The sequence below is a fragment of the Aethalodelphis obliquidens genome, unplaced genomic scaffold (assembly GCF_003676395.1).
Source record: "Aethalodelphis obliquidens isolate GAN/ISIS:26980383/991018 unplaced genomic scaffold, ASM367639v1 scaffold7, whole genome shotgun sequence".
In the NCBI taxonomy this organism is placed as follows: Eukaryota; Metazoa; Chordata; class Mammalia; order Artiodactyla; family Delphinidae; genus Aethalodelphis; species Aethalodelphis obliquidens.
Window position 1 is genome coordinate 35,229,061 of NW_020837951.1, and position 26,618 is coordinate 35,255,678.

At 35.3% G+C, this 26,618-nt stretch overlaps 1 protein-coding gene across 6 annotated transcripts in view; it reads right to left on the reverse strand.

Annotated features, from left to right (window-relative positions):
• The window catches only part of ZCCHC7 (zinc finger CCHC-type containing 7), a 266,507-nt gene that overhangs the window by 35,108 nt on the left and 204,781 nt on the right, over positions 1-26,618 (reverse strand). For all 6 annotated transcript variants that reach the window (XM_027105491.1, XM_027105490.1, XM_027105487.1 and 3 more), the window contains 2 exons: positions 23,044-23,079; positions 2,520-2,615 (listed from right to left, as the gene is read on the reverse strand). In XM_027105491.1, the coding sequence (XP_026961292.1) occupies positions 2,520-2,615; positions 23,044-23,079 (132 nt within the window). The remainder of the gene's footprint in view (positions 1-2,519; positions 2,616-23,043; positions 23,080-26,618) is intronic.

Below are 26,618 nucleotides of genomic sequence, written 5' to 3' on the forward strand. Positions count from 1 at the left end.
CCCAAGGTGATGGTATTAGGAGGTGGACCCTTTGGGAGGTGATTAGATCACAAGGGTGGAACTCTTGTAAAAGAGACCCCACAGAGCTCTCTAGCCTCTTCCACCATGTGAGGACACAGCAAGAAAGTGCCATCTATGAGGAAGTGGCCCTCACAAGACACTGATTCTGCACCATGGTTGTGGTGAGAAATAAATTCCTGTTGTTTATAAGCCACTCAGTCTATGGTAGTTTGTTTATAGCAGCATGAAGAGGCTAAGACAGATTCTATAGAATATTAAGAGCAAATTACAATTACAAAAAGGTACTAGAGCTCTTGATATATTCCCAGCGCCCCACTCATCCTGGAGTAGTCTCTTTACAGGGTGAGTACTGTTTCCTATTGCAGTTTGCCTCATATGGAGCTGCTTATGATTGTCCCTGCCTCCCCAGTTACAGTGAGTGGAATTAGGGAAGGGCGATGCCACATTCCCCTTAGAGTATCTTTCACATGAAGAAGCTATTTATTAACATCTATAGAGCTGAAGTTCTGAAACTGAAGGGGAGGGGCCCTCAGACAGCTGTAACTACCTGCCCAGTCTCCTATTTGGATCCTATACAGTCTAGACTGATGTGGCTCTACAGAGTTATACAGTACTATAAACACTTTCCAAAGCTAAATGTAAATTATATTTTGATTATCCACATCGCTGGTCCCCTCCATTAGCACAGACAATTGATAGTTGGCTATATAATTTATCTACTATTCTGGATTAGCCACACCACTGATCTTCTTCATTAGTGTGGATAATCTAGAGTTCTTCATCTATGGCAGCAATGAGGCTGCCAAATTTGCTTTATGGTAAATTAAAAATTATCTAAATCTAGATTTCAGGGATAAGTTCCAAATGCTTTTAATATATTTCCTATCTACATTAACAGGAGTGACTAGTAAGCAGTATGTGTCCAACTCTAACTGTTTTCCTTAATTGAACAAACATAAATGCTAAAATTATACCCTTTTGCTTTAAAGAGGTAAGCAAGCATAAATTGTACATCTGTGTGATTCGTGTGGCAGTGGACTGCTTATGTGAATATGTTCGCTAAACAACATCTGAGTTTTGGCAACAAGGAGGAATACACAGAGCAGTAAAAGATCTAGAGATGATAATTTTGCAAAAACAAGGTATTCTCAAACTAGCTTTTCAGTGTGATTTCTATAGAAGTGAGGTAATTATACTGCAAGGTCCCTCCGTCTGTATCCCCATACTATGGATCTGATCACATTGGAAATACCAAATCAGTGCTGAGAGCTCTCCCTGTACAAATTCTTTGCTTTGGAAATAAAGAAACTGGAGACCAGGGAGAAAAAGCGGGTTGTTTTAAGTCACATGGTTAAGTCAGTAGTAGAGCAAAAATTAAAACTGAGGATCAGAGCTCCATCCTCTCTTTCATATTCTATCCCTTCACTCCACGGTCCTGCTGTCCCAATGTGGAAGAAAAACTCCATCTGTTGATGGACTCTGTCCCACACTTTTTCTTCTCCAGACTTTTTGTCTCTCCCCATATCGTAGAGCTCTGTCCCCAAGGTCTGCACTGGTGAAGTGCCATGGTCAGAACTCAACACGTGACCTGCAATACCGTTCCATCCTACTGCTCACACCTCTATCCATTTTGTAGACTCCCTACCTCTGTGTGCTTTCCATCTCCTGTCATCAGATCTGACTTGATATTAGTATATTTTGGTTTCTAGGCTATTAGAAGCCTATCTGGAGACTGGGAGTGTATTTCTCCATACAAATTTTCTACTTCTTGTGCCACTGCCTTTCCTCCTCTGTCTCAAGATTCCCAGAACATATGGGCTGTGAGTCTATTCTTATTGCATCCTGTCTCTGGGATGAACTGTTGCTGTTTCATGCTTAATGAGATAACTGGCTAGGAGACTCACTCTCACCTCAGAGCAGCAAGTTTCTGCTTTGACACCTCAGTATCTAGAACACACACAGTTTGGCCCTTTCAGTTAGGGTTAGGAAATATGCAGGTTGGATAGGGAATTGGGGCATTTGTGGGGTAGGCAGGATGGCTGATGATGCAGCACCTCTGTCTTTCCACTAGCGAGTGTCAGGGTTTGCATGTGAGTGGTAAAGATTTAACTGAACACAGTACCGGGGAAAACCAGAGACACTGGAGAACTATATAGAAAATCTAAAAATCACGATTTGGCTGGGTCAAAGTACTAGTAATCCTAAGAACTCGTGAGAACTGTAACCATTCTATTGACTACTATTATTTGTCTGAATGATTCTATGAGCTGTATTTGTTTTAGACTAACATGCATGTAAACTTAAAACATTTAGAAGAATGTGCTCTGACAGATCTGTTACTCTGGTAGGGACAGAAGTAAATCAGTTGAAAATATATTAAGTCTTACTTCAAGATATTAGTTTATAAAAGAAATGTGTTCAGAATTACTCGGGCTCATCTTTCAGCAACCACTCCTGAACAACAGAACGCTTTATGCCCAAATTCCACTTAAACTTACATGTCCGTAATGGCCTTCTTGCCCGCAGTTGTAGCAATACACTAAGGCTGATTGTCCAGAAGGGGTCTTTGGCTTTTTGGGTGGTCCAGGTTTGGTCTGCAACATGAATATTTGTGAAGATTTAGTGAATGTCAGAAGAAAATTAAAACCTCGTTCTTTCCAAAAGAACTTTAAAAAATATATATCCTCAAGGTTTTTATTTATTTATTTTTGGCTGCATTGGGTCTTCGTTGCTGTGCACGGTCTTTTCTCTAGTTGTGGCGAGCGGGGGCCACTCCTCGTTGCGGTGCGGGGGGGTCTCTCCTGTTGCAGAGCACGGGCTCTAGGCGCGTGGGCTTCAGTAGTTGTGGTGTGCGGGCTTCAGTAGTTGTGGCTCGCAGACTCTAGAGCACAGGCTCAAGTATCTGTGGCGCACAGGCTTTGTTGCTCTGCGGCATGTGGGATCTTCCCGGACCAGGGCTCGAACACGTGTCCCTTGCCTTGGCAGGTGGATTCTTAACCACTGTGCCACCAGGGAAGTCCCAGGAGGCAGTATTTCTAAGGAATCACTTACCTAACAAAAGTTCTTGGGACTTCCCTGGTAGCGCAGTGGGTAAGAATTCGCCTGCTAAGGCAGGGGACACGGATTCGAGCCCTGATCCGGGAAGATCCCACATGCCACAGAGCAACTAAGCCTGTGTGTCACAGATACTTGAGCCTGCGCTCTAGAGCCCGCAGGCCACAACTGAGCCCACATGCCACAACTACTGAAGCCCATGTGCCCTAGAGCCCGTGTGCCACAACTACTGAGCCCGTGTGCCACAACTACTGAAGCTCATGTGCTCTAGGGCCCACGTGCTGCAACTACTGAGCCCGCGCACCTAGAGCCCGTGTTCTGCAACAAGAGAAGCCACCGCAATGAGAAACCCGTGCACTGCAACAAAGAGTACCCCTGCTTGCCACAACTAGAGAAAGCCTGCGTGCAGGAACAAAGACCCAATGCAGCCAAAAAAATAATAATAATAATAAATAAATAAATAAAATTAAAAGAAGAAAAGAAATACTGCCTCCTACAGTTTAGTGTGGAGACCCCATATTCAGATGGTTCTGTGTATTGAAGTGTGTAACATAACAATTCTTTTATTCTTAACATCAATGTGTGCTTTCCTCACCTTCCTCACTCCTCATTCCATTCCGCATTGTGCCCAATACTGTGTTACGTATTAGGTATCTCAGAGAATAAAAGCCCAGTAGAACATGACAGACATAAAAATAGATAACGACAACAATGTAAGCACAGTGATAGAAGCGTGTACAAGGTATTAATGGAGTGAAAAGGAGGACCCATCATTGGATGGGTAACGAACTCAGGTAAAGCTTCCCTTGAAATATAAAAAATTTAAATTTACTCTAAAAGAATTAGATGTAAATTTGTAATTTTGTACAAATTTCCGTTTGTAAATCAAATGGAAAATTTTAGGTAGAGGGTAAAGAGAAATTAGGATGCTTTTCAGGTTTCTAACTTGGGTAAACTGGTGAGCAGTAGTGTCAACAACTGATTCAGAAACGGTAGGAAAAGAAGGCAGAGTCAATTTAGAGGGAAAGATGATGAAGTCTTTTTTGGATGTTGAGTATCTAGGTGGAGACAAATGTCCACCAGGCAGTTATCTATGTAAGATAAAGCTTAGAAAACACATCTGTGCTGAAGATTAGATCTGAAAGCTGCATTAATAGTGGAGGCTGAAATGACCAGAGTGGACAGTATCGCCATAGCCAGATGAGCAGCAGTGAGCTAAAGATGGAACCCTGGGAACAACAACACACGAGGGGCAGGCAGAAAAGCCTGTGAAAGAGACAGAGAAGGAGAGGTTAAAGAACGCAGAGCCACAGAGAATAGTCATAGACCTTAGAGTAGTTTCAAGATGGATGAACTGATCTACGATGTCAAATACAGCAGAGAAGCCTAGTGAGATTAGGGCTGGCAAACACCCTTAGATTTCGCACTGTTCATGGATAACTTTATTGTGAGAATTCTGGAATCAGTAAGAAGGTAGAAAGAGTAGAAAGCAATAGGTTGAAGAGTGAAGGAGATGCATTCAAAGGTGGTAGAACTATAAAGAAGAGGAAGGAAGTGATTACCCACAAAAGCCAGAACAGTTGTTACTTCCTATGGGGAGAGAATAGAGCACAGAGGGTCTCAGGGTAGCTGCAATTTTCTATTTTCGAACACAGTGGTGTCATATAACTTAAGTGTGTTATATAACTAATTTATTAAATTGTACACATATGTCTGATGCACTTTTCACTATGTATATTACATTTCATAACAAGAAATGTTTAAAAAATGAATGGAAGTTGAAGAAAAGTAGACAGTAGGTATATATTATTTTAAGAAGCATGAGTAAGAAGGGGCAAAATAAGATCAGTCAGTACCTAGGAGGAGGATTTGGTGGAGTTTGTTATTAGAATGGGAGAGACCTGAACATGTGAGAAAGCTAATAGAGGTGGAGAAGTTGAAAACACAGAGAAAGGATGGATAGAGCAAAACTCCTGACGTGGCACGGGCTTTAAACAGGAGGAGAAAAAACTAATTCCCCCCATATTTTTTGGAGATTGAAAGGATGAGAATAAACTTGGATAAGTTTATTTCTTATATTCTTTATTGGGTGTCTACAAAGAGGGCCAACTAACTGGTCTGTCAACTGATTTTGTTGTTATTTAATGTGGCGAATAGGTGGTTTGTGGGATGTTTTATTTTCTCAATACAGGAAAATAATCTGTAGGTTATAAAAATAACCTTCTTCAAACAACTTTACTTTTAGCTCCATTTCCTAAATTGAAAAACGAGGATGACAATAACCTGTGAAATGTTTTCTAATGAAAATACAAAATGGAATTTACAATCTCAGCTATTACCAATTGGGATATAATCAAAAACACAGTCAGGGACTTCCCTGGCGGTCCAGTGGTTAAGACTTCGCCTTCTAATGCAGGGGATGCAGGTTCGATCCCTGGTCAGGGAGCTAAGATCCCACATGCCTTCGGGCCAAAAAACCAAAACATTAAACAGAAGCAATATTGTAACAAATTCAATAAAGACATTAAAAATGGTCCGCACATCAAAGAAAAAAAAACAAGCAAACAAAAAACACAGTCAACAAATGTTTTATATCCTCTAATAAAAAACGTGGGTCACGAATTAAGACTAGCTAAAAGCCATTAAATACAGTTTTTTAAAAAATTAATTAATCTATTTATTTTTGGCTGCATTGCGTCTTCATTGCTGTGCACGGGCTTTTTCTAGTTGCGGTGAGCAGGGGCTACTCTTCATTGTGGTGTGCGGGCTTCTCATTGCGGTGGCTTCTCTTGTTGCAGAGCACAGGCTCTAGGTGCACGGCCTTCAGTAGTTGTGGCACGCGGGCTTCAGTAGTTGTGGTGCACGGGTTTAGTTGCTCCCCAGCATGTGGGATCTTCCCAGAACAGGTTCAAACCCGTGTTCCCTGCACTGGCTAGCAGATTCTTAACCACTGTGCCACCAGGGAAGTCCCTTAAATACAATTTTAACTGGTATGCACATAAGCATGTGAACTCATGCAGCGGTTTACAAATTTGTTCAGGTAGTAGAGCACCGGGAAGACATGAAATTACTATGCAGAAATAATTTTTCCATCTAAAAGATAACTATGTTATTTGATGTGATACAAAACTGCAACCATGAGTATATGTGGTTTAAGAGAAAGAAATAAAACCAAAAGAGGGGGTACCATGGATGTGAAGGTAGAACAGATAATGTTTCAAGGAAGAAGTTGTCAAAAGCTACTGGTGAATCAAGTACAACGAAGACTACAAAATCCATTGGACTTAACAGCCAGGAAGTTGTTGGCAACTGGAAACTGGTGTGAGCAGTTTCATTTGAGAAGCAGAGGCACAAGCCAGATTGTAAGGGGTTTATTGCAAGTAGAAAGATGCTAAAGAACAGAACACAGATGACTTTTTCAAGAAACCACACTGTGTATGGGAGAAAGGAAGGGGAGAAGTAGAGCAAAATGTAAGTCCAAGGATGCCTCCATTAGTGACATTTACCAGAGTGCTGGGCACATGGCATGAGCATCTATATACATTCTTTCATTAATCTATTCAAAAAATAATTATTGAGTACCTAATACATGCCAGATACTGTTCTAAGATCAGCTAATTGAGAAGTGAGCAAGACAAAAATCATTGCTCACATCTCCAGTGGTGGAAGACAGATGAACAAAACCAACAACACACACACACACACACACACACACACACACACACACACACACGGACAGTATCAGATAGTAATAAATGGTATGAAGGCAATTAAAACAGTTATGTAAATGAGTCATTGGTGGTGACTCAGATTGACTTTGGGGGAAACTCTCACTGGGAAGGTCATTTCTTATAACAAAAAACCCCCAAGTATGTGACCACTGGGGAAACAGCATTCTGGGCATAAGGCATGGGGAACAGGTAGTGCAAAGCCCTGAGGTGAGCATAAGCTTGCTATATTTGAGTATCTGAAAAATATCTATAACTTGGAAGTGTAGTAGGTGAAGGAAGACCAGGAGAAAAGGAGGTTCTAAAGGTGAAGAGGGGCCAGATCATAAATAAGGGTGAAGAGCGCTGGATTTACTTCATGTGGCATGGGAAGCTAGTGTGAAGCTAATGGTATGGGCTCAACAACTAACTGACAACTGTTAGCAGAGAGTATAACCAATGAAAGAATAATCCACCCCCCCCCCGATTATACACATTCTCTGAAAAACTTACCTATGTTTAAAAGTTTCTCTACTTATGTTTGTGCAAATACATGACAATTTATCTCTGAGCCCAGAATTCTAGATTGATTCATGAGAAGGAAAATATGTTCACTTATGTTTAGTCCACGGAATAAGAGTTCCATTGGTTCAAATCTTACACAAAAGGACAAGATGAATCAGGAAGTAATTATGAGGGGAGCTGATGAGAACTAAATTAGCAGGGATATCCAGACATTGGAATGGATACAGGTAGGGACTTCCTCACAGGAGGGGCCACCTGTACCCCTACGGGTGCTTCTGGCTTCTCCTTGGGAGCGCAGAACACAAGGATAGTCACACTACTACACAACTCTTCAGTGGTTCATTCCTATCACCTCCTCTCAGAGTAAAGGCCACAGTGCTCCTGATCCTCCTTTCCCTATTTCACCCTCTAGAATACTAAACTGGTTATTTATTATGTTTATCGTCTGCTTCCCCATTTCTAGAATGCGAGGTGCATGAGGGGAGGGATCTTCATCTAGTCCACTATGCATCCCTATGCCCCAAATCTAGAGTAAGTGTGCAAACTATGGCTGGCAGGTCAAATCCAGCCTCCTGCCCGTTTTGTATGGCCTATAAGGTAAGAATGATCTTAACATTTTAAAATGGCTTAAAAATTTTAAAAAAGAATGTTTTGTAATATGTGAAAATTATATACAATTCAAAATTCAGTGTCCATAAATTATTGGAACACAGCCAGGCTGCTTTTCATGCTACAGGGATCAAGTTATGACAGAGACCACTGACTGGCCTGCCAAGCTAAAATATTTACTGTCTGGCTCTTTACAAAAAAAGTTTGCCAACACCTGACCTAGAGCATAGTAAGTGCTCAATAAATAGGTGGTGAATGAGTAGATGTTACAGCCTCTAAAATTTTAGAGTGAAAATGAATTATGCAGCCAATAAAAGTATTTAAAGTAGATATGAATACTGAAAATCTCTGCTACTGATTGAGGATACAGAGCAAAAGCTTTATAGAATTTCTCTGAATTTAATTATTTTATTGCTTAAGTTTGAGGAAATTACAAGTAGTACTAAATGCTGTTCCATCTGTCTGTAGCACTCTTCTCCCAGGTAAATATGGTAAGCTCCTTCACTTCCTTCAAGTCTTGGCTCAAATGTCATTTTCTTAGTAAGGCCCTCCTAACCACCCTATTTAACGTTGCTAGCTCCTTCCAATTGGTGTTCCCTACGCTGCTTCACTACCCTCCCTCTCTTCCTTTTTTAAAACTCCATGGCACTTACCACATCTGACATACTGTATATTTTACTTGTTTGTTTTGTCTATCCCCCAACATGAAGGGATTCTGTTTTTTTGTTCAGTGCTGTACCCCAGGTTCCTACAACAGGCCTAGGCCTATAGTAGGAGTTCAGCAAATATTAATGAATGAATAATCAGGTAATGCATATATAAAGTACACGGCCCATAGTAAGCATCCAATACATTTTAGTTATTGTTAATAATTTGGATACTTTGGGAAATTATATCAATTTTTATGTCATTAAGGGACAATGTATAAAATTATGCTTTGATATATTAAAAAGGCTGAATAAATTAATACAGCTTCCTAAGCATCTCTCATACTTTACCTTGAGAATTAGCTATGTACTCTGGCAGAACCAGGAAGGAATTAGTAATACAAAGAGAATAGGAATCAGTCTTATAGTACCAGTAATAGAGACATCCTTCTTAACCAAGATTTTGAAAGCATGTTTCATGTTGATACTTATTTTATCTTGAAAGAAATCTCATTCAAAAAGCTTCATATTTAGCCCCACTGTTCATTTATGCCCCTGGATGAAGTGCAAACATTTGGATGTTCATTCATCTGAATAATATCACTAGTTAAAAACTTCCATTATTACTAATAAAAATAGCAACAGTATTTATATTGTGCTATGGAAATTTAAACTGTTTCACAATAATTAATTAGTAAATGACATAACAAACACTATCTACATACTCTCATTTTAATAAACTATCATGTACTAGGATTTAATAGGAATGAAATCAGCCTAGATCTTACCTAATTAGAGAACATTTCTGTATTAGAAAATACAGTAGTGAAAACTCAATAATTATTTCCAGTGGACAAGTTTTCATACTATGATCTAACAAAAATCCTACAGCTACTTAAAGTGTTAGAAGTATAAATTTGTGACTCAATATTTCTGCCTTGGAGCGTGTCTTTATTTTTAATTAACAGTAAAGGTCCAATTTAAAGCAGAATGTGTCAACTGATTAGCTCTAAGTTCAAGATTCTGTCATACATGTCTGTACTGCAGACAAAAAGTTAAATGCAAGGGAATGAATGTAGTTTTTAGAACTTTTTTTAAAGTTAAAAGATTTATCTAAAGACTTTGACCCAATGGATAACCAAATGAACTATTTATGAAAGCAGATCTTTTTCTTTTCTTTTTTTTTTGTTACAGACATTTAAATAATCTATATTTGTAGGGTGATATCTTAGAGATTACTTTACTATCAATATATAGAAGTAATAACCTGGTAGATAGCGTTACCTATGAAAGGTCCATCCCATCTGCTATTCTTGCTGAAAGCTTTTCATGCACCAGTAAACTCAGTAAATATCAGAAGATAAAGCATAAGCCTACCATGCCACGGATTTACTCCTAATGTCTCCTCAAAGTGCAGCCCGATGCAACGATTACAAATGATTTTCTTCTAATGTCATTTTACATAACCCTTTTTTCTGCATGAGTAGTTAGTGCGGAATGAATGAATGAATGCCATTAAAACAGTTAATCATTATCTAGGACACTGGCCTTACTCCCTTCACTACTAGGAATCTCCATGACAAAGGCCAAGAGATCAAAACGCCAGAGCTGCCTCAGTGTCCTATTTCTAACAGTAATTTTTTATGCAAATGACCTGTTGGGCATCTCTCTCTGTGACCTTGAGCTGCCCTTATCTAAACTGACTTTGATCCAATGAGGGCTTGTATCTAGTTGAAGCTCATTACTATATACGATCTGCAATCAACTGCACTAACTAAAGGGAATTTTCTACTCTTGTGAATGCAAAACAGACTTATTTTTAAAATCATGCATATGCTTAAAGACTAGACTATGTTTTTTATTAATCTAATTTGTTATATGAGTATATATTAAAAAGCAAATATATTAAGTACTTGAAGTAAGTGTATTAATGACCAAATGTAACATTGATAAAGCACTGAGCTTAGCTCCAGTCCTTCTGAACATTTGTATATCAATGTTTGTATATACACCTCTCAAATCAATTATGTCACATTTGTATATACACCTCTCAAATCAATTATGCTTTTCATGTTTGAAAACTACCTTACTCTTTCAAAAATATTTCCAATTTCTTCTTTTAATAAACTCACTAACAGCACAAGCCTCCTCCCAATATTCAAGTATTTTAAAATATTCAACCCAAGTAATCAAATAGGATTTGCCAAGACAATGTTACAACAAACCAAAAGCTTGCCAACATAGTCAAAGTCCACTAGTTGAAGTGACCTAATGGCATGAATTTGACATTTGAGCAAAACAAAAGTTTGAATTTAAAATATACTTTTTCCCCCTATTTGAAGATATTATTTTTACTATCTACTCTAGAGATCAGATATAGTTTTCTAAGTATTTTATTTAGTTTTATGAAAAGTAGCCAGGGTAAGAATGGATGCCCTCCCTTTCCTTTGGTATTGTTCACAATATAAATGCCAACAGAAATGTAACTGGTACATATTCAAGGAAAATCACAGCTGGGGCCTAAAGGAATCAAAGGAAGAAATTTTAAAGTTGGGCAAATAGTTTCGCAGTGAACTGAACCAAAGCTGAGTCTGAAAAGGCAAAAAACGATTCCATATGACCAAAGATACAAAGGCTAATGTCTTGTCCTCCATTTTCAGTGTTTTTCTGGGGTGGGTCCTCACACCTGGGGATCTGAATTCCAGGTCTATTCCACCCACGAGTTTAGACAAAGCCTTCCATTTGCATACTGTTCTGACAAATATTCACAGTATTACTTCCCTTTGAGAAATTCGGGGAAGAAGGTCTCTCCTCAAGCTAAAGGCTTTGAAACTATTTTAAAACAAAGCTTCCTTTATGAAGATTTTTAAGTTTTCCTCAGTGAAAAGAAAGAATTCAATTGCATTCCAGTGGACACTGCTACTAATTTCCCCTACATCCTAAAAATGCCATTAAAAACACCATATATAATGATATACCTATATTTTTTATGTGTTAAAAAACTATGTCATGTACCCAACAGACTCCCAATCCATTGGGTAATTCCTTAATTAGGCAGATTTTTGAAACATGTATTATGTACACAACAGACCGGAACGTCTCCTTTGGAGCATTTTCTAGTCTATCGGGTGATTACATCATTAAGCCACACATGCTATGTAGAAAAAATCCTTATGAAAATTCATGAAAAAATGTACAGCACAACATTAGCATGCAGCAGACGTGTATGCTTTTGATATTTTCTCTGTTAAAAAAAAACTACATGAAGTAATTAGTCCAGGTCATGAAAACATGAGAAAGGTACCAGACACTGGTGAAAACGAAAATTGCAAAAAATTGCATTTCTCATGGTTTAGCAGAGAGTAATTTGCTTTATTGGAAAACAGATTCTAAAACAGTGTTCATTTGAATTGCAGCAGAATAAAGGGTGTTGCTTTATTGATTTGATATTTCCTATGTACATGTAATTTCTTCCCTACCCCTCTTTTGGATACTCTTAAGTTTTACAAGCCAATGGGCTGAAGGTTGCAAATGACCAGTGTGGTTATTGACGTCCTTGAAGTACTGTATGTTTGTATACTTATATCTTCATTTTATGTAACCTAGAGTGTAAGGGGTTACATGACTGTATCTTTTTCAAGTCAAAACTATGCTACAGTAATAAGAATAGAAGTAAACTGTTGGTATAACTCCAACCAGATTATATATTCACAATGTTAAGTGTTAGGCAAAATCTGAAAGCCAATATATTTGCAGACTAAAATGAATGAAGCATAAGTTTTATAAAAAGGAGCTATTAAATTTATTAATTTATGATTTTTCTTTTTGTAAATGACATTCTACCCCTACCCCCCAAAAAAGCCAACAACAAAAAAGAAAACCTCAGTAAGCAGAGAACAATGAACATATGCAAGACCGTAAGGATCACAGTAATTCACCCCCTGAATGTTCTAAATCTTCATGGCTTAAAAAGTATCCCAATTTTCTCCAAAGGTAGTGGCATTTATTCACTGGGCCATAGCTAATTTTACATGGAATGCAAAAATGTTAGTTTAAGTTTAATTTACCACCCTATTTAAATAAATCCAATGTAGCTCTCAAACTGCAGAGCTATCCCTCTGTCTATTTTAATTTTAAAGTAAGTTAGCAAAGGCTTCCTTCTTAATCCCCAGAGACTACCTACATAGTGACACAAACGCACAAATTTATGACAGCAACATAAATGCTCTTCTGAAGTAATGTGCAACATTAAGTGAAAATCGTTTCCTGGAAAGATATTATAGGTATCTATATTTTATTTGCCATCTTAAACATATCTGGGTCTTTATGGCCTTATTTTAAAAATGTATTTCCTTTTTATATTTCCTGGTGCAAATGGACTGCATAAATAAGCAATGTGCTATGAGGCTTCAGACCAGCCGATAAAACCTTTCAATTTTCATGCCAGCTTCTTCTTTTGTAATTCAAATCCGCCTGGAAACTGGCAGCTCTGAAAACTGAAACAAGCACTGCCACAAATACCTTGTAATGCTATCGACCTTGTCTGCCCATGCAGTGAGAAAGGGGGATGCGTATGTGTCTGCAGCCATCCAGATAACACAACTCATTTTTTGGGGGGTGGGGGGGGGATAACAGAAGCCAGCCCCAGACTCTGCACCCAAAGCAGTCATTACCAGTCACACTGGAGAATAAGTCTCTTCAAAATACACAGTGCATTTAAAAACCATATATGAGGCTGAGCCACTGCTGTCATTACCAATTTTAATTTAGCTCCTTCAGTTTGCCAGCCAGATAAACTCTTTAGTGCTGTTTTTTAATCTATTTGCCACATTTTATGTTTAAGATTATAGTAATATGGACAGGAGAAGGAATCACTTTTAGGGGAAATAAAGAAATAGATCCGCTTATCGGCGCCCATCAGAAAGTTCATTAATCAGCCAGGCTTTGTGCCCTCTAAATTGAAAGGTTAAATAATCCTCTCAGGAATATTTCTTGGCCCCTCCGCCAATTGTCCGGAGAGGAGCTGCCATTCATAGTACGAGGGATCGGTGACAGGGTATCTTACCACTGTTTGGACCCCAAACAATGATGGACAAATGGCCTGGTTTACAAAGAACCTTTTAGTACAGGGATGGAAAACGACCACAAGCTTTGATGGAGGGTGGAGGGATGAGGAGGGCATGGAGACAGTATGTGGGGGAAGGGAAAGAGAAGAACACATACATGTGTGAATCCATGGATATTTTATCTGAATGTTTATTGGGGTAGACTATAAAACACAGAAACCACATTAATATACATCTACCAACCATAGGCAGGGCTTAACATATTCAAATCTGCTTATATATTTTGCATACAATTGCACATAAACTATCACTGAAAAATTGTAGAATAAAAGAGCCACAGCTTTATTATATTTATTAGCTAATACACACGGGATCCAAATAAGCCCCGAGATTTTCATTTTTGCCATAACTCCATATGACTTACAACACATACTTCTCCCCCTCCCCATACCCCACTCGTGCTTATTCTACTGAAATACTCTTAACCATCAGTCACAAAGATAGAGAATCCCACAGCTGTAAGTACCTGTTTAAAGGGGGGAAGTAATGCTTTTTTGCTTTTACAATATGCTCCATCTTAGCTCCTACATGTCTTAAAGAACAAACATGGAATAGGAATGCTCTTTGAAAGAATACCAATCACATCCACTGAGGAAGTGCTTAATTTTGTGTTGCCCTTTTTGCTGGACCTATATGAGAATACGGGTGGGAGACTGCAAAACAACTGAACAAGCTCTTATAACTCAACATTTTGCTGTGAAATCAGGCTGGTTTCTGGCATCAGTCATGTGAAGGCCATGAAGCAGTTTTACCTGAAGTGCAAAAAACTGATATGCTATTTTGTTTCATTTCTCATCTGATTAACATAAACCCTCTACCACTAGCAGAAAGTATTATATTTGGTTATGATACATGACTATATTCAGATGACACTGAAGTTACCACCTAAGAATTATACATTTATTAACAATATATTTTTTCAAAATGATATCATTATATCTTTATATGGCACACATTTTATTTAGTCATTTTCACTAAAAGAGAAAGTATGTTTGTGATCTACTCTTAAAAGTCTTTATAATGATTTTTAGGCAAATCAAATTAAGAAAATAATTTGTTTGCTATAATTTAATTAAAAGTTACTTACCTACATTTCTAGTAAGAAGACAAGCATAAATAACTAGAAAATGAGAACTGAGGTAAATAATTTTAACAAAAGGCACTGCTTGTGGGGATTTTAATTTCAATAACTATAAGGAGGAAAAAATTTTTTTTCCTCCTTATAAAAAAAGCATTACGGATCTCCTCATCATAGGCAAATAAAAGGCTTCACAATATATAATCTGAGTTTGGGCTATTAGTCCAGTTGCTGTCTCTACAGGCGTGAGGAATTTGTGGGTTTGCTGTATTGGAGCTCACAGAGTGTTGAACACAGGCTAAGTGTTAGGTATTGTGCTAAGTACTTTACATTTATTATCTCACTGCATACTTATAACAGCTCTAGAAGGCACTATACCCATTTTTCAGATGAAGAAACTGAGGGTCTCAGAAGGGAAATATTTTAACTAGGTTTGCATATCTAGTAAATGAAAGAGCCAGAATTTAAACCAATGTTTGATCCCAAAGCTGGCATTTTTTCCCCTATATTATGATAAAAAACATTCCTTAGTAATTTCCTCAGAAATAAGTCTGCCCTTTCAGCCGAATTTTATAGCACATTTTTCTAAGGACTTCAGTAAAATGAGAAGGAAATGTGGTACAAAGACAAATAAATGAAATGTGAGAGATCCAAGAAAGAGAGAATTGAGATTTTATTATATAAATGAAAGTTAAGGAACAACCAAAACTTAGTTCCCCTAACTGAAAAGAAATGTGGGTAATCCACAAATACATGTAAAGGAACAATATTTATGTAAAATGGGTATTTATAGCCATGGATATATTACACATTATAAAGATGACCTTATAATCTAGCTAATAGATTTAATTTTGTATGATTTTTGAAAATCGGAATTAAAACATCGAGACAGCTTTATTACCAACTGATTCACACAGTGAATTATTTTTACAAAGCTAATATGAATTTCTGAACATTCCCATTGAATATTTCTTGTTTTTAAAATGTGATCTGCCAGTGCAGTGGTACACCAATTAAGGTGACAATCTCTTTTAATTCCAAAGATACTAAAAATATATTTTTGGTTAAATGTCTTCTAAACATGAAGCATTTTTCTTCATATAATAGTTTTGATATTTCTAAAAAACCAGAATTGTTGGTCTTGGAGGACCACTGCCGAACTCAAAATAGCTGGAAGAAAATATTTGCAAATGTACAAAAATATGACTCTCATGACTTTCTGGCATGTGGGGATCAAATGGCAGATGAATTTCAAGTCTAAAATCTGACTGAGTTTATCAGTAATTCATTAACTTTTAGTCTTTTAAGAGATTTTGCTTCTAAAACCTTAAACTTAATTCAACTTACGTTTACAACTGTAGTTTATACCATAACAGAAAATGTAACATGAGTTCAGAGAGACTGTTCATGTCAATAACTCAAGGGGTTCTTTCATGAATCTTTTCCTGCAGATTAGTCAAATGATTGACCAAAACCTTTAAAGGTTATGGTTGATCATGACTGTGAATGACTAAGTGATTCCTAAATACTTAAGACCTGTTAGGAATTACTGTAATCTACCATGTCATTCACATGCATGACTACTAAAAGGAATGCTTAATACATATATCACTGGTCCAGTATACTTTACTTCTATTCTTGCACTGAAATGTCCAGAGAAGATCATGACAAGCTCAATCACCTGCAATATATTTATTTAAGGAATACGTGAATCACCCATTCAAAGTACATATGAAAAATAATCACTTGAATATGCTAAAATTATTCTACCTAATAGTTGTATGCTCTTTACGTGTACTTAACATGACAAAGAATAGGCACCATTCAACATTTCAGATTTTTGAACTCTAATTTATTATATACTGTGCACTGTTAAACTTCACGGATCTTGAAAATTCTCAGGCTACCTGTTTTACATTCATTTTTGTCATAACAGGGACAGTATTTCAAAGTGTAGAGCTTCAAGGAAAAAAACAACGTAGTTTTCTTTGGGGTTATATGAATAATGTATGTGTTTTTTAAGGAAAAGAAAGAAAATATTTTTAAAATGTTATATATATATATTAAAATTATAAATACTTAGAAATTGGAATTTAATTACCATAAAATTTAAGTATCAAGAAGAAATTGCCCCTACAATAACTAACTATAATTACTTTGTAAGTAAAGGTGAACATAACTAGGGAAAAGAAAAAAAGTTAGAAAATTTTGTTCAATTGCATTTGAACAAAAGTCCAAATGTAATTTTCCATCTTTCTATCATCCTCAGGAGAGACATTTATTAACAGGTAAGAAAATAAAGACCACAATAGGAATTTCTTTACATTTTTAAAACAGAAGTAAAACTTGAAGTCCATACAGTAAATATGTAAGTCTTAAACGTAATAGACTTTGCTGCCAGCCACTAAGGGGCATATAAACAAGCACAGGCATTGTTTTGTCAATTGAAGAAAGGAAGCTGCTGTTAGAGTTTTAGATTCAATTAGTTTATTATTAGCAACATGTACTACATAAAAAATAAATAGAAATCACGATGATGGGTGATTAGGACATTAAAGATTTAGAAAATGACAAAAACAGCTGTTTGTAGGCCAAAACATTTGTAAAGAATCTTTTCTAAATTGTGTGAATGCTACATACTTTTCATTGCTTGATTATCTGAAACACTTAAATCTACATTAGAATTATTTTCATAAAGCAAATCTACATTAGAATTATTTTCATAAAGCACTTGATATTATTTAAATATATTAAAACAACTACTCAAAATATTCCATTATTGACTTCCCATTTAAAACTAATTTTTGCATTAAAATATTAGAATCAAATAAGTTGGGCATTCTCTCTGATAGGGATGACACTTCAATATTTCTCGGACAAAATGAAAATATGAAGGCTCTCCCATGTGCTTCAATAAATAGAAATAAACTATATTCAAATCTAATAATTTTATTCTACTCCCATTCAAAAACAAGTTTGTATACACACAATGTCTAGAGATCTGAGGCAACACATTGTGAGAGGAAAAATAACATATGCATTTATAATTCACAACGTTCACTTTTTTCCCCTTCCTTTTACAGAAGCTTTAGAAAATTGCTTTTTGATGATTTGGCAAATTGTATTTATTTTTAAATGAATCTCATTTATTGAGATTGATAATTCCAGGTTTCATTTGCTTTGAAATTGCATTTTCCAATTGCTTCCAATGATAAGTTCTAGCAAATGTGGTCCAACATGCTAGTGAAAAAAATCAGTTGACCTATTCTGTAAATGTAGTAATTATCTTTTACACTAAATTCAAAACATGGTAAGACTGAACTAAAAAATTATTAGCAAAATGTTGACATTAAATTCTTTAAGACCAAGGTGAATGTTTAAATAAATATTAATGCATTCACATAAATTTTCCATTTGAAAAAAATCTTTAAAATTTTGGTCACTGTCCAAATGTATTTCTATCTCTGTTATCATTGATGGAGTTTTAGAAAAATAAGTTATCAATGATTATTCAGAAAATTCTTTTTATTCAGACCCCAAAGTAACTTGAAACAGAAAGCAGTGTGATTTACTTTATAAGTACTACAATGGAAAAATGGCCCTGAGGTACCACAAAATAGTCATGTACCATCTGAATCCTCAGAGCATGATTATATTCACCTCAGTAGTGTTCTAGTATTAAGGGCATTTTTAATAAAAACTAAAACTCTGAAAATTTGACAGAGATGTACTATCTTAATAGCAACACTTAACCACAGTGATTCAAGACATAGAGGAAAAACCCCTACAATTTAAACAAGAGTATTCCCAGTTCTTAAGGAAATTGGCAAAGTGAATTGAACAACCAAAAATAAGAGCCTCCAAAATGAATTTATAAAGTCTTAGTTTGTGATAATTTGTTTGCCAGGCCTCAAAAAAAACGTATGAAGAAAAGTTTATTTAAATAATTCTAAAATAGAGTGAGGCCTAGTTCTCACTGTATTTGAAGGTAATTGACATTTTAAAATGCAGTATGTAACCAGTTCTATTTCCTTTGATACACACACACACACACACACACACACACACACACACACACACACACACACACACACACACGAAAAAAGAAAGTCCTATCTCTTGATATCTACTGTGTGGATGGGGTTCTTGTGGGTTTCGCAGTTAGGCTTATGTAGCCGAGGAGCTCTCAGATTCTGAGATTTAGGATTCCCAACATATATTCAATGAAGAGAGAGAGACAGAGAATTTTTGTCCATGAAAAGAAAAGGTTCTGGCTTGAGGCTGACTTTTTAAAACTCTTTTAGACTCTTTTAAGTTTTTCTCATTTTAAGTTAAGTAAAATATATTCCATTTTAGTATTAGGTAGAAAATTGTTACCCACCCTAACTTTCGTCATAATTCCAGGATAAAGCCCTTTGTACAGCTACTGCCTCATAACCAAATTCCACTTTCTTAGTCTTTCCTTCTGGACTGTAAAACATAGTTCTAAAATTAAATTTAAATCTTTTGAATTTAGGGTTACCTATTCTATGGTATGGCAGAGAATGTTTTAGAGAGTAACATTTGTTTCCATACGGTGAAAATCCAGAAAACACATTTCTAAATTGATGTTTCCAGGTAAGGAGAGAAAACTGAGTGGCAAGATGGAATGATATTGTTAATTATTGTCTATAAGATATACTCTGGCATTCAACTGGTTCAGGTAAGACTACTATTAATTACTAGTAAACTCAGGTTACAAGCCTTTCCTAGACTAGAAAGGAAGACAAGGAAACTACTCCTCTCCATGCCCCTGAGAGCAAGTATTTTACTTTTTGAATTCTAGGCATTCCAAACCTTACACATAAAGAAACATTTAAAACTTAATTCTTCCAAAAAGGTTACATTTTCTTCCTGTTTAAACTTTTAGTTAAAATAAAAGGTAGTAGGTTGTAACACATTTTAACATTTTAACAATGCACATAAAGAAATCCATAAACATAAAAGATGTATTGTCCTTTTTGGTTCTTAATACATACGGACCCCAAATAGCAAACTCTTGGTTACTTTTTTAAGTAGATTAAAAACAAGATTAACAAAATGTCCAAAGCATGTCAAATTATAGCCTCCACTAGTTAAAAATTCTGCTGGTTGTAAAACTCTGTTGGTGGCCATTTTGGCCTAGGATTTTTAATATAAATGAGACTAGAAATGACAGGGGATGGGGGAAGGGACTTTCCTTCTTGAATAGTTAAAGAGGGAAATTTTTTTATCTAGAAAAAGTTATCTGAAAGATGAAAAAGAATATTCAAAGTTAGGCTTTACCAAAATCTGAAAATATAACAAATTAAGATATAAGAACAGTGCTATATTACTGAAGATTTAAAAAACTTTCCAAACATTTTTTGAAGGAGGTAAATACATAAACTATTTGGAGAAATTATTTAATTGCTAAATAAAAATCATATATTTTTCTTTTTCCCATGCCGGTCTCCAAATTGATAATCTAAAGTCATTAAATTACATGACATAATTTTATAGCCATTAAAATATATAAAGAAAAATGACATGGCCAAATAGTTGTTATAATATGGATACATATGTACATATACAAAAATATATGTAGTGCCTTAGAGTTTTATTAGCATGTACCGTTTAGAATGATGGTCTTATTTTTTTATTAATTAAGTCTAGTCAAGTCTGGTTAAAAAGCTATTCTATTCATGTAAGTTGTAAAGGAGACTTTATTTGATCTCTCATGAAATTGCTGAAAATAGTGAACACCTCTCTTTTTAAATTTTCCTCTTATTTCAGAATGAGGAAAATGTGTTTTAAGGAATCTTTGATTTGATTTGATTTCACAGGTCCATTTACACCAGTCAACTTACTATCTTTCTTATGTGTTTGAGAAATAAAACTCTGTTTAACCTATAGACTTTTTTTTTTTTTTAAAGAAAGTGATTCCTGGATAGACCTTAAATTTAGTAGCTAAACTTTAGGTTGTGTAAACGTCCTTCTATTCTCACTGATTGAGAGTCAGATAAAAGCAATAGAAAGCTTCTTAAATGTACACATTTCCAAATCAGATATACAAATCAATTTCTCCCCTCAAAAAGCATAGTTTATTTTGGGTAAGAAATGGGCATATTTTGGTTAGAAAAAGAAATTAATCAACGATTAAGTGTAGAAATACCCAGTTTTAAGAAGATTGGTTTAAATGAATATACAATAGCAGTTCTAACCTGGGCTTTATTACTCGGTCATTGCCCTGATTGACGCCACATTCACGTGTGAGGGCTACTATGAGTCAATAGATGGCAGTCCATCGCCTAGTAAAAGAGCTGAAGATGACTAAACTCATCATGCATCTTGCTTTCATTCAAGATTAAATATTGCTCAATTGCACAAATTAGGATATTTCCTATATGTATAATTATTTGGCTATTTTGCTGGATTGATATAGATGTACATGTTTATAAATATACTTGTTTTGCATTTATACTTGCACCGTAAACTAACTCTTAATGACTAATTATTAATTTAAACTTGATAATTATGAATTGTGATAGTTATTTCAATATTACTTTGAAAAATTAATCAGGATTCCAAATTAAGACAAACTTTTCAAAATGATTTTGTTAAACTTATAGATAGAATATACTGTAATTTCCCCAAAGGCAAACTCGTTTTGTTTTTATTTTTTTCCCCCAACTATTCTTTTTACAATTTATGTTTTTCAAAAGCTACAATATTAAATGAACCTTCAAATATCTCTGTTATACTAAACATTGATTTCTATCCTTCTGTGACAGTTATATAAAAGAATGCAGGTGCAAATAATGAAAAGAATGGCTTTAAAATAGTACTTTCTATACTTCAAGTTTGGAATTTTCTAACTTAGGGGAGAAAGGAAAATTAATGCAATGTCAAATCCATTAGGCTATTACTTAAAAAAAATGTTGATGAAAAACTTGCTATACAGTTACAAAGAGTGACTGTGATCTTGAAAAGTGTAATACATGATTGGATTCCAATTAAATTTAGGCTAAGAATTTCACCATAGCCTGTTAGGATAAAAAAAAATTGCTACCCTAACACAAACATATTCATGAGTTACACCTGTAACATATATGTGTAACGTGTGTGTGTATGTGCGCGCTCGCATGTGCATGTATTTATTTAAATTTTTTTTTGGAGTAGGGGATAACACTAAAGATTTTTAACAAAACCCAATTTGGGATTGAGGATAGTTAAGGAATTACAGCTTTCTACTGAGAATCTTTAAACAAATTAAACAGTGATAACAATGTGAAAACAAACCACTTGGTGTACTTCTTGGGCTTGTGATAGGCACAACTGAGTCTACTTATTGGTTTATTTTTACTCCATAAGAGGAGAGCAGTAAGAAGACGTGTTTTGTAGAAACTCTGCCCTTTCTATTTTTACTACGTCTTCCTATAAACAAAACTTTTTAATAAGTTAAACTTTAAAGAACTGCTTTAAAATATACTGCATAGCTGTATAATTACAAGAGTAATTTTTAATGTTGTCTCTTGCTCAGCACAACATATTAATACATTAAAAGAAATGACAAGTAGGGCTATGGTGAATTATTGAAATTATTTAAGCTAAATAATAAAAATAAACTGACTTCATAATATTGAGCATTAACCAATTGATTCCACAGCAAACTATTGTTTTTGCTCCTACTTAGCCTAAAATCACACTAAGAGGAAACCATAGAATTAAATAACTTAAATGGTATTAAGCAGATATTTATACACTTTGAATGTCAAGAGAAGCTTAAGGATATGACAGTTGAATTGTTCTATATGAAAGATGCACTAAGTTTTTTCTAGCTTCACTGAAAAATATGTGTAAACATTTCAGTAAAGCCAGAAAAATGATAATGGAAGATAGTGTGGACTGTATGCTTGTGGACTGTAGATACAACATTTTAAAGATGTTGGATTACTACTATTTTTTTGCTTCTAGCATACTTCTCCCCTTTAATTTAATGAATGTGGTCTAGGAAGACTGAGAAATACCATGATGTAATCGTTAAATGATGTGAGTAATAAAAGACAATCAAAATCTTTTAAGAGCAGGAAGATAAAGGATAGAGGAGTGGGCAGGGGAGAAGAGAAAAAGTGTATTATTGCTTTCTCAGTGCAAAAACTCTTCAGATGTTTATTATCTTCCGGTAGAAGATGCTTGTCTATATTTTATGGTCAGCAGTTCAGAGCAGGGTAAATAGGCTGGGTCTTGGGGAAAATAAAAACGGTGTTTCTACTTACCGTTAGGTGATACTGCCTCCAGATTTCTGGGCAAGCCTGGAAAATAAAAATATTGATCAGCTGGGAGCATGAAACAAGGTACTTTACAGCCTGTTGGTTTTGGCATAACCCAGCATCCACTGGTGTCGGTCACAGGAAAATAAGAAGCTTAACAGAAAGGGTCTGCATTTCAGCTTCAAAAACCTGGCTAGACAGTTTAATTGAATTTTACACTGGTTTAACACACTCCCTGCCATTGTCAGAAAGCCAGTTACAAAGTTTTCTCTCTTTTTTTTCTTTTCAGGTTAGAAGTTTTGGGTACTAAGATGTGATTAAGAGCCATAACTCGGTTAAACTGATAAATGAACAGCAGTGGTCAAAATCAGTAAGACTCACCAAGTACACCTTCTAAAAGAACATTTTGAACCTTGGTAGTATGACAGAAAACAATTTAATAGCAATTGCTTTTAAGAAGCCTTCGCAGTAGTTATATATTTCTGATGTTTTACCTAATCACTTGCTACTAACTTTCAATACTCTATGACATAGATAACAAGAGTATTAAAAAAGCAAAACAAAAAACAACCTCAAGAATCTGAAGTCCATGCCTTTTCCCTTAAAAGTTGTCTTCTCCATCTTTACATTTATAGAGATATAACTTTAAAAACCCAATAAAACCTCAATACTTTGATAAAAGATGGATTTACCGAAACCAGAATAGGTAACAACAAAACAAAACAAAAGCAACAGCAGCAACAACAACAAAAACCAGTTAGGAGATATTTCCTTATGGATACACATATAAATCTTTCCGTATGCTTAAATTACGACTCTGTTAAGAGACACTTCTAACTGAGCTCTTTATGAATTGTTGATCAGTTTACTATCTTCTCAGAAAAAGAACTGTTGAAGACAGAAAATATTTTTAATAACTATATTATAGCAATGATTTTAATAAATTAAACCACCAAGCTAAGTAAATGGCAATCCTTAAAGTGAATGTGAATTTATAGCTTTTGTTTAAAAATGTGTATATACACATATGCATATACATACACATATGCATACCTAAAATTAGAATGAGTTAAATCTTTTTTAAACCTTTATAATCTTTGACATATACTTTGAAACAATTCTTTACCTGATCTATCATTCCTCTTTCATTTATTTTTCAGGGTAGGGATAAAAGTAACAAAGATGATTCACACAATCTAAAAATATTATGGGTATGGCAATAATTCAGAAAATAACTTTTGAATGGCAAAATCTCTACTGATTATACCATCATTAGTGATTAGATCAAAAAAAAGTAGATATGTTCCAACCATGCTGAAAATTTTATCCATTATGCATCTTAAGCTTAACCATCCAATGTAATTTTCTAAAGAAAGGTGTGTAAATTAGACAATTTAGTGGTCAGCTTTCCAATATAAATGTCACATTCATGTAAACTAAGGTGTCTGACTAAAAGAAAGACACTTATAGACAGTAATTTCTGGATGAACAACACTGATCAAAAGGAAACTATTATTAGAAAGTAAAAAGTAGCTTCAGAAGCAAAGATCATGTTAGGTACCAAATAATAGACACAAACTTGTAGGACACAAAAGTTCTTACAAATGTGTGTGTTATGTATGTACACACACATATTTTTTATAAACACATTTACACACATAGATCTAATGTACAATATACCCTTAAATATTCATTCCTACCTTCTATCATAAGCTTTTGCTGTGTATATATAATTTGAGTTGGATTACTGTAGAGATAAGCAAGCAGTTATTTATACATTAGTTATGGATAGTTCTTGATTACCACAGTGTCCTCAGAATAATACGGTTGAAAAATCACAATCACTGAGTTGTCATACACTGGCAGAATGCCACTCTACCATGTGACCTTTTCTTGTGTTGCAGCAATTTAGTAATAAAAGAAAGAATTACTTGGTTTTTGAACAATCATCTGATTGCTCTGTATATGAAGATGATGCCTGATATAGAAAATTAGTACTGGAAGACATGAAACTTCTTTTCTTTTATTAGACAATACTGTTACAATTTTAAAAATACTATTTTGACTACCTCATAAGTACTTTTATTCAACATTACCATAAATAGTTTCATTTTATCATTTTCTATATATTTCCATGTAAGTTAAAAAGAAATAAAAGAAATATTTCACTTAAAAATGGGTGCCATTATAAAGTGTATATCTTTAATTTTAGATATATGATGTATAACTATGTATCATTAATGAACTTTTAAAGTAAATTTTTTTGCTTGCTATGGCTTCTATTTCTTTTAACCATTCCTTAGCTGTTGCACATATTTTTCTTTTTGTCAAATAATGTCATGGTATGTATATTTATATATAGGCATGGAAAATTTAGATAGAATGAAGTAAATTCTATAGCAAGAGGATTACTATTACAACTGGAGCATTTAAAATTTTTTAAAAAATATTTAAAATGAATGAAGTGTAGAGATACAAAGACTAATGGAAGAAACTGGAAAGTCCAGAAAAAAATAAATAAATAAAATGAATAACTGGTCTGCCGTGGAACTTATCTAAGATGAAAATGTAACAAACTATTAAAATACAGTTGTATTTGTTGGTTGTCCTGGTGATCTCACCTTACTGGCACTTAGATGGATGGCAACCCAAAGAGCCTCCTCAAGCCCCACAACTGAAAACACACAAAGTGTACTTGTACATCTGTTTTAGCAATGTGCTACACTGTTTGCCAACTTTTGCCCAACTAGTTTTCCCCTCTATTGTATTTTGTATAATAAACCATACGTGAATAACTGAGTGTTATTATTCACAAAATTCAAAGATGAATCAATACCGTTTGCCATACCAAATGAATTGAGTTTATATTGTGCATTTCGACCCATACTGAATTTTATCAGGTGATAATTATTGTTTTATGAGAACAACGGCTTAGTGCATCTGTTGTTTAATTCCCACTTCCCTATTCTCAAATGTGAACATCAAAGAAAATAAAACACTCAATCTTAAACAGCCCCTGACAGCAGACCAAGACTCAAGTGCTCAATAGACAGGGCCCTTGCCACCAGTTCTCATATTTCCACAACAATGAACAAACACAAAAACAGCACTAAGCGGCCTTTCCTCCTCCTCAGCTCCCCTTGGCCAGTTGTCTGCCTTGTACTAGAGAGCCCTTGAACGCAGCCCTGCTGGGAACACAGCACAGGAGAAAGGATTAGCCTTACTAACATGCTAGCATTTGCAAAAGGGAAGAAAAAAACCCCAGTACTGTATTTGGTATATGAATAACCAAAATGTATGAGCTGACAAGAGACCAGGACAGGCCTGTGGCTCCCCGGGAGAAAATGTAGCTGTGATGAGTGACAGGGCTTTCAGGAAATATGTTCACAATCACAGACAGTGAAGGCCATGACCTAGATCGTTTAAGAGCTTGTCTTGTCAAATTATCAAAAGCTTCTTCCTCTCTGAATAAAGAGTGACATAAGTGAGTGTCAGAAAGCTGCAGGCTGACAAGCCAAGCATACAATAACAGAATGCACGTCACATACATGCTGAACACCGCCACTGCTAGCGGCAAATCT